Source organism: Coloeus monedula (genome assembly GCF_965178545.1).
Source record: "Coloeus monedula genome assembly, chromosome: 1".
Lineage (NCBI taxonomy): Eukaryota > Metazoa > Chordata > Aves > Passeriformes > Corvidae > Coloeus > Coloeus monedula.
The window spans coordinates 92,820,760-92,833,803 of record NC_138781.1 but is presented as its reverse complement, the minus strand read 5'-3'; the positions used below and the strand labels follow the sequence as shown (position 1 = coordinate 92,833,803).

The 13,044-nt window shown below is 37.4% G+C and overlaps 1 protein-coding gene across 2 annotated transcripts in view; it reads left to right on the top strand.

The window, feature by feature from the left end:
* Positions 1-13,044, top strand: part of MOCOS (molybdenum cofactor sulfurase) — a 216,573-nt gene that overhangs the window by 158,121 nt on the left and 45,408 nt on the right. For both annotated transcript variants that reach the window (XM_082290039.1, XM_082290040.1), the window contains one exon: positions 4,677-4,876. In XM_082290039.1, the coding sequence (XP_082146165.1) occupies positions 4,677-4,876 (200 nt within the window). The remainder of the gene's footprint in view (positions 1-4,676; positions 4,877-13,044) is intronic.

Sequence of the window (13,044 nt, the reverse complement as noted above, 5' to 3'; positions counted from 1 at the left end):
ACATTTTCATATTTTGGGATTTTTTAATATATATATTTTGTTTACTTCGTTGTAGCTGATTAGAAATTACATACCTTTTTTCATATATTTTTTCCTCTAGGCATCTGTTACTCCTCACTCTGGGAAGCAGGCAGTAGCTAGACTTGGTCTTACTTAGGGCAGCTATTCTCATAATTTAGGGGGGAAAATCCCACCAGGAATGGGTGTATTTAATATTTTTATTAATAGATGTAGAAGCTCTACCAAGAGATGACTGATCAAGTTGATTATATTTTCTTCTCTTTCTTTTCTTTTCTTGTATTTATAACATTTCAGGGTTGCACTTCAGTGGCAGGGAGTTGGATAATCTTAAGAATATTTCATTTTCAGGTCTGCAGCATTCTGCTTAAAACAGGAGTGCTAAAGAATAGCAGTGGTTAGGATACGTTGTTTAATGTGGTTTAAAGCTGAAGTACTCAAATTCACAAAAAATTACCATTAACAAGTTCATCCTCAAGAGATTTTTTTGTGGGGAGAATAACACTAAGTAGGTGACAGACCTCAGTCAGAGACATCCAATTCTATGCATAAATGAACTCCAAAACCACTCAGAAATTAATCCTAATGTACACTTCTTGGAGGAAATGAAGGAAGGACTCCAAGTGTTTGACAGGATTTCCAGGTTCCGTGGTTTCATTAGCACATTGTCTCACCGGTCCTGCGTGGTGATCTGTCTCGTTTGGGATTCAGTAGAAGGTGGCTACATCTTGGTTTCACTCCCTGCTGATTGGTTTGCTGAGATTTCAGCTCATTATTTCTCTGCCTCGTTGCTATCTATTAGGTGATGCTGACGAATAGTGAATCACATTGATCTTTCTCTTATCCAAAGATAGACGGAAGATTGGATTCACTGGAGTGATAGAGAATTTGTCACTTAATCCTCAATTTCTGTGGCGTTTTCACACCGAGTTAGAACAATAACTGTATATTTGTTTTATGTCTCTCTTCTTCTTTATTTAGCTTCTCATAATAAGAGAGATAAAAAATGTATTTGAATGCTGATCACAGAGGTTTCTGAGTGCAGCCTGAAAACCTTAAGCACCAGAGCTTTCATTCTAGAGGCTCATTTTCAGTCTCTGCTTTATCTTAATCTCTTTATTCAAAATCTTTTATAGGTGTTGACATATGCCTATTTGTCTACAGCTCTTTCAGGAAAAGCTAACATTTGAACATTTGGGCTGCTGAAATCTGGGTTCTTTCGTAGAGGAGATGATATGCCATTACATGTTTGCCATTATGTAATGCAAAATCAGGTCCATGCTAACTGAGAATCATTCTTCACTGAATACTTGTTGGACATCTGTATATCTCAGACATCTCTGATTAGATAAAATTCCACTGGAAAAAAGAAAATCTTACTCTATTTTGCATAGAACAAGCAGCTAACAAGACAGAGGTAATGGAGATATAAGATGTTATCACCAGGCAAGACAAGCAGTGGATTTACTATACCATGATGACAATTGTGAATAGTTTGGATGCACATAGATTGTACCCTCTCGTAAGCGTGACATAACTTCTCCTTCTCTTCCAGATGACTTAACTGTCCCACATTCTCAAACAGTCTCTGTGGAGAGGCATAGGCCCACATGCAATTCCTATGGAAGAACTGACATTACAAATTTATCTGTGGGCTATCCAGTGCAGTGGCACTCTGAATTTTCCATACTGGAACACTGTTAGTTTCCATAACAATACCCAAACTGAGGTAAAAGATGGGATGGCAGATCTGACAGGAGCTGACCTATCAGAATGCTGTTGTGTGCAAACATACATCAGCGATATGTGGGGTAACAGCATCTCCACAGGTTTGCTAGATTACTTTGGCAAGGAGGTTTATGCACATAAGTACAAACTTGCTTTGTCAATCTGTTCTGCTCAAAAACTTTAGCACTGCAGAAGTATATAGCATTCTTTGTAGCAACAATTTATGTGTAAAATCTGGTGCTACTGAGAAGAAGAATTAATTAAATGATCGTGTCTGGCTTAATGTAATGTCAAAAAATGCACATGGAGACAAAGTAGTAAGGGGCATATTAATCCACAGAAATGCAGAAGTTTCCCTTTTAACAGAGTAGTCCTTACAATTCCGCTATAGCAAGAAGTCACTAATGAGTGCAGACTGTGGACTGTGAGCATTCTTTGTGCTGAATGTGTTCCTACACACATTACACTCATAAATACAGTGGGTGGTATTAGATAGACTTCATCTGATGTAGTTTAGACATTATGGAATGCATTTAAAAATAATTTTTAGGAGCAACTAGATATAATTCACCTTAATGAAATAATGCAGCAGTAAGGAATAAAATCCCTAAACTGAGAAGGAGTCAAGGCACTTGAGTCCTTCCTAGCACCTTCTTGAGGTGAAGTATCAATGAATTTCCAAATTGTAAGTCGTCCAAAAGGCTTATGATGTGTTACTACTTTTATTCTCAAACAGAGATTTGTTCTGGTTTTTATTTTCTCTTGCTCACATTCTTGTCTCTAGAAGGGAGATGAGGTAAGCACTGGATTTATGCAATACGCAGTATAGATAATTTTGTTGAACAAAATAAAAATAAATTGGAGCTATTTTTTGAATACATCCCTTTTTCTGTCAGAACAAACTTCAGATTGTTGGCAGCTTTTCCATAAGGTTTTCTGTGACATCAGACCTAATTACCACCTATTCTGCTACTTAAAAATATGGGACCCTGGCAACACAGCTTCTTTTCTCCAATCACGGGGCAAGAAAGCAACTGCAGGCTATTGCATTTGGATTTGTCAGAATAAATAATTAAAAGGCTCATCAGCTTCTTGCTAATGAACAAGGAAATGTGATTAAGAAACTTTAAAGGAGAATAGCTGAAAACAATATAGAAATGATAGCAGGATGATTGCTCTGAATGAGTGACTGAAATTTCTGAATAAGAGATTTCTTCAACCAGGCGCAAGGACAGTAGTTTAATCTTCTATTAAAAGATTCCTGACAATTTGGAAAAGCTCTGAATCAGGAGATTAGACACATCTCAGAAGCTGACAAGGCAGTCACTTCTCTTAAGACAGCTACTTTCTGGCAAATGCTCAGAAATAACTTTTTCTCTGTGTGGTTTTGGTCTTCTTTTTTGCTATTTCAAGACTTCTACCCAACAATGACTAGGACGTTTCTGACTAGGCAACCTTTTATTCTCAGAGGCTCTGGAAATACATCTTTCAGACCAAAATGTTCTAGAGATGCTTGCCAAGTTTACTGTGGCTAACATCTAGAAATTGCACTGATTAGCTTCTGGCATGCTTCCTTGCAAGTGCTATGCATGTTAGTATCTCATTAAATATCTTCTTCCTCATTATTATTCTTCAGCACCAAAAAATGTACTTCCACCTTACATCTAATCTGTTTCTATGCTTTTAATGTATGCTCTCCCAACTTATCTAAAGGACATAGCACATGATAGAGAAACTCAAAGAATAGTGAAATAACAGATGCTGCTACAGTTCTGAATTTCAGGAGAAATATATATATTTTTTTTCCTTTATATACATTCATAAATGGCACGGTCTTTTTATGAATAAAGGCACAGAAGTCAACAAGATTACAAAATTTCAATTAAAGGGTGGAAATTTCCAGATACTCAATATAAAAGTAATATGCACAGAAGTGAGATTCATAGTTACAAAGATTAATAAAAAAAGGTAAAAATAAAATGTGAAACATGCTTTCGAGCTTCAAAGAGGATACTCATCTTTACAGGAAAAACTCTGGGTCTAAAACCCAGAAGGAAAAATGCTCTTCTACTTCAAGAAGTCTTTGGTGATTCTTTACCTTCTTTTGTTCTTTCTGCATGATGTAGACCCACCATGGTGCAGTGCATAGTGTGCATAATAGAAGCCCCTTCAATAGGGATATCTAGCAAAGGCACAACCTCTCCTCAAAGAGCAGAGATGTAGAAGAGATCTTCATCTGTCAGGAATTCTCTGAGGTTCTCTTTTCCAAAATGCACAGTGTAGAAAAAAAAAAAAAAGTTTATTTCCTCTTTATGTTTTTCCAGGCCAAGTTCTGTGAAAACTTGTATGTAAAGTTTCTCTTGAGCCCCCAGATTGCATGGATGTAGTCAATGAAGCATTCACAATGTCCTTTTTCTTCTACAGAAAGAAGTATTGGAAGAATAATTCTTCATTAATCTAATAAATTCCTTGTAAAATGACATTTTTATTTTGTCATTACATTTAGAATTTTATTATTTTCATTTTATCTCAGACATAACAGTTCACCTTCTGTGTTGTGTTCCCATGATCTCCAGAATGAGATCTGGAGAAAAACTTGCTTTTCAATTTATTTGTGTCAGAACATCTTAGTTTTATGTATAGACTGCAACTATAAATCTCGTCATTCCTGTAATCCATTTCCGTGAAACTTTAGCTTTCTAAAGTTTCTACAGCAGATTAACTGTAGACAAATCCTTGGTGCAACAGTACTTCTGAAACTTCTACGTGAGAAAAGAAACATTTGAAAGCTGTATATGCATTTAAAGAAACACAAAACTATCAATTTTGTACTAATTGCCTCAGACTACGCCACTCTGAAATATCATCCTTTTTTTTACATTGCCATAAAAATAATGCACCTGACATGTACGTGCACTTTTCTTTTGTAGGTGGAATGGAGAAAATAAAACAACATACCTTCGCATTAGCTCACTACACCTATACTGTGCTGTCTAACTTGAGATATGCCAATGGGGCTCCTGTAGTACGTATTTACAATGATACAGACTTCAGCAGTCCTGATGTCCAAGGTCCAATCATTAATTTTAACGTGCTCGATGAAAATGGAGAAGTGGTCGGCTTTTCACAGGTATGTTTTTCTTTTGTCTTAACTTGAGTTTATGGTTGTATTTTAAGCATATTCACAGTGAATTCTTTATCCTAAAAGAAATCCTTTATTCATAGTAGTCCCTTCTGAGGTTTTGGGTTTGTTTCTTCATAGCTCTGCGCCATATATACACACCATTTTTAAAGCAATAGAAAGAATCCAATAAATAATGCTAGCACAATACAAAATACATAATAGCCAGAGGCAATATCTTACAGATTTATTACTCCACAAATAGGAAGTTTGGAAGTGGGCTGTTTTAACAGGATACTTTGACTAGGCAGTTTGATTTTTTGTTGGCTTCCTTCTCTAGAGTACTCAAAATTGGGAATTGAAGAGCAAGTCTGGAAAAGCTGATAAAGAGACTGCCTTGGAGCTTTGACGTACAAGTGAAATTAGACCTCAGAATATTGCAGTCACCAATGAAAGAGGAGTTCTCTTTTCCCTTCAGTTCTAACTATTGCATTCTTGTAATATTCCTGAGGAAACATGGAATAAAGTTGAATGATCAGTGTAAAGAATGAGATTCAAGCTCAAGAAATCCTTAAATGCTGTCTTTCTCAGCAGCATTTTGTAGCCTTTATCCATCAGGTATACCAAGTATCTTTAAGATGAAACTTCATTAACCTTTTCTCCCTTCAGCAGAGAGGTAATGGTGTGTGACCATAATTGTGTGTGTGGTTGTGCACCATGTAGGCAGTGGGTCACAGAGGTGAGAGCAGCTCACTTGCTCATCAGCAGAAGGCAGAAAAAACACAGTTCTCTTGTTTTACTGGATTCTTCTTTGTTTTCCTTGGCTGCCTGAGAGAACAGGATGAGGAGGGGAACATGGAGATATGTCTACAAGAATACAAGATGAGATCCATTTCTCACAAAGGAAAACAGAAGTGAAGCACTTACTTTGTGGCCTGCAAGTGTGGAGTTTTACATTTTTTTTAAACATTTACGTGATTAACATGGGATGGCCAAATGTGTAGTACTCAATAAGCTCTTCTTAACATAAATCTTTTTTTAGACAATGCTACCAAATATGGCAAATCTTCACCACATTTCATTTCAAAGCAGTCCCCATTTTAGGAGTGAGTTAGTCATTCATGTAGCCTTCAATATGTGTGACAATGTTCAGAAAAGGCTGGAGATATTAACACAACTGAGTTTGTAAAACTCCCCAAACACTTTGATGTTGCTTCCGTTCTTTGGTTAAAACCAAAACCTTTACTTTGATTTCTGATTTCCACAATTTCTTAGTAAAAATGGCTCATTTGTGTTTCAGTTTTTAAAACTCAACTGTACCCTCAAATTAAAAATTCTTTTATAGTCTTAAGAATCCATTGGGCCTGTTTGCTCCAGTGGCTGATCATAAAAAGCTTCTTTATTGATCTGTATCATCTGGATTGTGCTGTTCACCAGATTATCGAAATTTCTGGCATATGTAGAATAAATAACTATAAAATTTTCAAACTCATCCCAGTCACATCTGCAGTGTCTGTTAGACTACTTTGTTTAATTAAAGTAATGTGCAATTTAATGATTTTTAGAAATTAACAAGCAACAGCACTATTCTTTCCAAAGCTACAATGTGTGATATATATATAATTGGCTTCTTTATGGAATTAAATTCTTTCATAGACACCTTATAGAAGTTACGGGGGAGAAAAGTCTTTGCTGCTTCTTCTTTATGATTACAAAGAAAATACATACAACAGAAAGAAAGCTTCATCTTTCAACAGAAAGTAAGCAGTAAGCTGCATGCATGTCTAAAATTAGATAGGTTTATTTAAATCAAAGTTGAATCCAATACTTTTGTTAATGGTTTGGAAGTGAAATAGTGTCCCCTGCTTTGGTTGCGTCTGTGGTCTGCACATCCATGTGGATACGCTGGGCAGTCTCCAAATGCAATCTTGTGGAGTCAGGAGAACACAGTTTCAGAAGGCTCTGTAGTGGTTTGGGGATTTTTTTATGAAGGGAAAATTGGATGGTGTTTCTATCTGACATACCTACTACTAGTGGGAAACAGTTAATGAATCAGGAGGTTATCTTTGTATATTAAAAGAGAAATGACAGAACATCCTATTTCTTTATGGATGATATCCCATCTATAATTAATTACTTAAAACCAGGCATTGAACCAGTTCTATTTGTCTTTCTGACAGGCAATTGTTATGTGTCCATTGCCTATTGTAGGGCACAGTGTGACTGGACATTAACATTTCGTAGCTTGAAAAGGACAATAGGGCTAACTGATTCCAGAGAAAATATTATGAGGAGGCTTGGAGCAGTTAATTTGGAACACTTGAGATTGGCAAGAAAGACTTCATAAGTAGATGCTGTCTTCAGAGGATACCAAGCTTACATTTAAGCCTCAAGATTTGCATAATTGGCATGATATTCAAAACTGAACTAAGCCCAAGATATTTAGGATGTGAAAGGCATGGCATGTAGTGAAATACATGACATGTAACACCGCTGCTGAAAAATGAAAACAGAGAAAAAATTATGTCTTTCATCTGTGTAGCAATGGGGAAGAAAGTTATTCTTACCTACTCATATGATTGAAATCCATTTCTCAGTGTTATCAGTTTAATTACCAGAGGTAACAAGATTGTGCCACTAAACACAAACATTCTTGAATTACATACATGGGGTCAATTGCACCAAGAGGAAATAGCCACAGCCTCTTGTTCATCTTTGAGTAAAACTTTCATTGCAGCACTGAAGAGCAAATGAAGGCATTTCTTTAAAGTGAAAAACAAATAACCACACCATGATTGCACTCTCAGAGATGGCAGCAATTTTTACAGCCTCCTGTCCCAGTATATATGATATAGAGTATTTGGATGTTAAGAAGTGATAGGGTGGGAGTGAAATAATTATGGAAGTTAGTTGAATTGCTATTGCTTTTTTGTTTGAATGTTTCTTTGTGACTGTTGAAGGGTAATACCATCTTAGAATATTATACTTGGAATAAACTTCTGTTATATACTATATGTATCATTGGTTTAATTGACAGTTTAATTACTAGTTTAGTTTTTTTTGCTCTAAATGGTAATTAAAACAATTAAATAAGAGGGACTTGCAGACTCCCAACATCCATAGTCACTCACTAGCTTTGGTTTTAATTTAGATTTTTCATGATACATTTACCTAGCAACAAAACTACTACAGTTTTGAAATTTCCATAAATCTCTTGTCTTTAAGCACTAAAACTGCATTAAATTTCCTCCTTTGAGCTGCACCAAATACTTTCCATGAATTTTTTTTCCTTCGGTAAAGCTGTCTCATAGACTACTATTGGTAGTAATTTGTTCTTGAAATCACTTGGGAGGACACCTGTATTCTTTTCACGCAAGATGCCTGTCCTCTGCAGTAGCATCTCTGTCATTTTGTTATGTGTTTACTTGCACTGCAACATCAAAAAGCCCCTGTTACTAACAGGGGTTGAATTATGATGAGTACTTGACAGGCCCAGGACATAAAGATGGCCTTTTTGCCAAATGGCTTCTTCATATATATACTTGTCTAGTCAAGAATGGATAATTCCCCAGCATTATGGTTTTTGCTGCTAATGAAGTGTGGACAGATGACAGACTGGTAATTTGGAAAGATGCGAAAGTGCAGGGGTAGAGATGAAAGACCTCTGCAGGATAGAAGCAGAAGAGTTGACATTAAAGCAGCAAACTGTCAATCTTCTGCTTCCTTGTGAGGCTACCAGAAAAAGATAAGCAATCAGCCCTAGATTTTAAAGAGGGGTTGTGATGTAACAAAAAATGGTATATACCTGGTGCTGAGCTAATGCAGCAAACTCTTCACATGGAGAATCATCAGCAGCTCATTTATTAACAATGAATATTTGCGACCTTCAGCATATATGAATGCCACGTGTTCTGTCATCATCAAGTCTTTTCCAGCCTCTGGAACACTGACAGCAATGACTCAGCTTCAGTTTGTATCCTTGCCATCTTTTTTTTAGTAAAAACTTGAATAGGACTCTATGAAGTCCAACCTGATCTGAATGCCAACGAGATGGAATGGTCATAAGAGAACAACACAGATTTGAAACAATGATACACACAAAAAAAGTAGATTTCTTATAAACTGAGTCTCTTCCATTTGCAGATATGCTAAAACATCACCATCTCTGGTCTGCGAGATTTTTATGCTAACGTTATTTATAAAATTTTCCCTTTGTTTTGATAGGGAGACAAGACCTGTGAAATTCTCTTTGTATATTCAGTAGATAATTGCAGAGTAATATTATAATTCCTTCATATTTTATTCTATAAAGTCAGTTTGGAAGCCAGAAGAGCGGAAAGAGGTAGGAGACACAGATGGACAGATGGAATTTCACCTGAAACATTTGTTGAATTATATGCACTGGAGAGCTCTTACCCAGCCACACCTTTCAGTTCAGTGTTATGCCACTAGTCAAAAATAGCCCTTCCCTTATCAAAATTTTCTTTTTCCACTCTGATCTTCTGAGACAATATTTTTTTCTCCTCCTGTGTGTAATGGAGCTAGTAATGGGCTTTAAAAAGTGAGCAAACCATCATGGCTGTCTTTTGAAAAATGGCCATCATTTCACATTTTAGCTGTGGATTACCAGCATCCATCCCTACTCTCCTTTTTCACACTGCCTCCTTTGCTTGGAGCCTGGACCTAAGCACAAGTAACTTGCTGTGATTGGCTCACCTGCAAAAGTTCCCTTGCTATATATATATTCTTGCCATGTCCCCTAAAAATCCTGTCATGGAGGGAATGAGCATCAGTCCATTAGCAGTCTCAGCCTTCTTGCCTACCACTTCACACTTGTGTGTGATAGACAAACTGCTATAACAGGAATAGCTGCCAAAGACAGAGAATGTAAACGTTTTGGTTTGCCTAAGGAAGGCTCTTCTGCAGTGTTGCATATGAATGAGTTTTGCCTCTCAAGACTGAGAGCCCTGCTCACACAGATTATAATCAGTTTTGTCTAGGAGCCTACATTAGCATGTCCTGGCTCACCCTCATCAATCCAGATTAAGTGAAGGGAGGTCTAGACTTTGAGTTGACTTTCTTCACTCATTTCTCAATTAAAAGGAAAAAATCAGCATTTCTCAAGAGACAACTTCTAGTGTGTGTCCCTTCAGTTTAAATTTATAAAACAGTTCGATGACTGCTCTTATTATGGCATGTGCCCACTGTCTCACTTACCTTCCTCTATCTCAACTGCCCTTGAATTAACGTAAGGATTGACTCGATGACCCTCTGCTGGGTTTTTTCCTTTCCTCCCTTGCTTTCTATCATTCAGAAGTGAAGACCAGGGTTTTCCATTGGAATGTGTGGCCTCAAATCACTTACATCCAACCACTCACCATGACACTCTTGGAAGCCTCTTTTCCTACCCTGGTAGCCTCTTTCTGCTAGCAGTATATGTTACGAGTATAATCTTTAGTTCCTGGTCACAGAATACTCTGAGTTGGAAGGGACCCACAAGGATCATCAAGTCCAACCCTAAGTAAATGGCCCAGATGGGGATAAACCCCACAACCTTGATAGTAGTAGCACCCTGGTTGATGAAGGCAAAATCAGAGTGAGATTCCCCCAATAAATAAAATTTTGTTTTCCTTTTAACCCATTTATCCATCTGTATCCAAAGCATTCTATGTTAGTGAATTGCCTTGTAAGCAGCTTAGCAGCCAAGCCAAATTCTACCCTGTGGTTTGAGATGTAGAGGGAGAAAAATCTATCTTAGAATTGCATGGTCATCTTTACTTAAACATTTCTTACCAGAAGCAATTTGTTCTGGAACTTAGCTATATTCAGTACTACAAAATATTTCCTAGTAATTAAAATAAATTTCTCACAGTGCAGCTAAAGTCCATTATTACATGTATTGGGCAAAGAAAGACACACCAGTTTGGGCAAAGAAGCAGAAAAAAGAGGATTTCAGATATCCAAGGCAGGGAAGAATCGGACAGGCAGCATGAAGCAGTGTTGTATGGGTGAGGTGTGATGAGGGAAGAGACAGAGCTGTATATGCAGGTAGAAGTTATTCCATCAGTTTGTATTTGAACAGGTCTGCAAACAAAAGTAACATGGGACAAAGGGGTGTGAGGCAGGATGGGAAATGCACAAAAAAGTAGCTGCTTTAGGTAAATATCATGGTGATAGCTGGTTCTGGAAGAGCTTTCATTCTGCAAGTACACTTTCTTTGCTTTAGTTGCACAATATTCTCTTTTAAAAGCTTCCTTTTCCTTTAGTAATATCTTAAGTAATTGTTTAGATGGACTTAGATTAGTAACCAGGACCCACAAACAGCCAGGTAAAATGCCCTCCTGCTGTAAGCTTTCAGTGTCACCTTGAGGGATTCAATGCCATATCTTCCCAATTTACTCTCACCTCACAGGAGTGGAGAGAAAATATGTTAAATACTGTCAAATCTTCAGATATCAAGTGGCGGATACATTTGTATATACACACAGCTGGTTCAATACATATTCATATCACTGCTTATCATTACCTGATAAAAGCGACCAGGCAATACCTGGAGTGGGTCGATTTCTTGAAATAACTGCTGTTTGTGTCTTAGATGATATTTTTAGTTGCACGAGAGGATCATCTCCAGCCCACTGTACACATGGTGCATAGGTACAGAATAAGAGCAATGGCAACATGTGAACGACAGGAGTGAAGGAAAGAAACGAGCTGCAGCATTTCCCATGCACAGGAAGCTGATACCAGGTCAATTGGATCAGACTGACCAAAGCCTGGTACTACTTGTCAGTACTCATCTGGAAAGTCATACCACAATATGAAAAAAGTGGGCAGTGATGGGGGATACCTCCTACTGCATTTAATCTATTTGAAATAAGTCTTCATAGAAAGTTATTAAGCAAGAGATCTTTGCTGCTCTTCATATTTAATTCTTTTATGTTTTTTTTCCCATCTGTTTCTTTTTAGTTCTGTGTAAAACAATAATTCAGTTTTGTAAGTGCAGCATTTTTTCATCTGGGCCACAGAAAATGGAAATCCAGCATTTTTTAATTCCAGCTAAGAATGTCTTTGCAGCAATGGTCATATGACTCTGAGCTAGTTACACTAATGCTTTTAGAAGCATAACCACTCATTATATTAATTTTGATGAGTTAGGGAAAGAAAAGTGTTCTCTAACTTGCTTAATGGGATTTTTGGCCATCTTCCCAATAGCTACCTAAAAATTGCTGAGGTGATTACTCACTATTGATTTTAGCTATGGATTTAGCCATTGATTTCAGGAAGCCAGGAAGGGCAGATGGACCAGCATAATAGAATGCAAACAGGATGATAAGGACAAAAAGATTCTTGTGAAGATTCCTGTTGAACATATACTGATTTCTTTGGCTCCAATTAGTTTCCAGTTGTGCTCTGGATGTCTTGGACCAGGAAGATAGCAGCAGTGAAGTAAACCACACTGGCATGTCAATAAATGGCACCTTATTTCTTCAAACTGGCAAGAAATCATTACAGTCCAGATCTTTGCTTTCATGACACGGAACTGGGTGCTCAAAGACAGCCCTTACAAAAAGGAGCTCACAACATAGGAGGCAACGTTGTTGATCTAGGCAAGGGGTCACTGACTGAACATAAGGAGGTGCTGAATTTTAGAGGCTCAATGTGAGAAATGCAAACCTAGTTAGTAGGTAATGAAGCTCACTTCTTGCTGAGGTAGTAGTGACAGAGTACAGGCTGAGTTCTTTCTGTAATGTCTCATTGCAGGAGGATAAAGACACATGTGAGTTAGTGTGCTTGAAATTGCCTACTATTAAACTGCACATCAGAGCTGATCAAGGTTGGAAAGCTTCATGAAAGACTAGACTGAACGTGTTGCCTGACAGTGTTTCTCTGGAGTGTCCTTGCACGTTGCTAAGGAAACGAAAGGAGATAAAAGAAAGATGCTCATAGTCGTTCAGATGAAAGAATCTGAGATGAATGAGGGAGGCTAAAGATTTTCTGTTTGGTAACAGGGCCAAACTGTGGCTCTAAACTACAGACCTTGTCATATGGCAGAAATGTGAAAAGAGAGCACATGATAGCAGGAGAAGAACTGCATTTTTGACAGCTTCCACTGGATTCCGTTTGCCTTCATCTTGGTAAAAGCAGATCAGCTGCTTTTGAATGCATGCGGTGTCTAG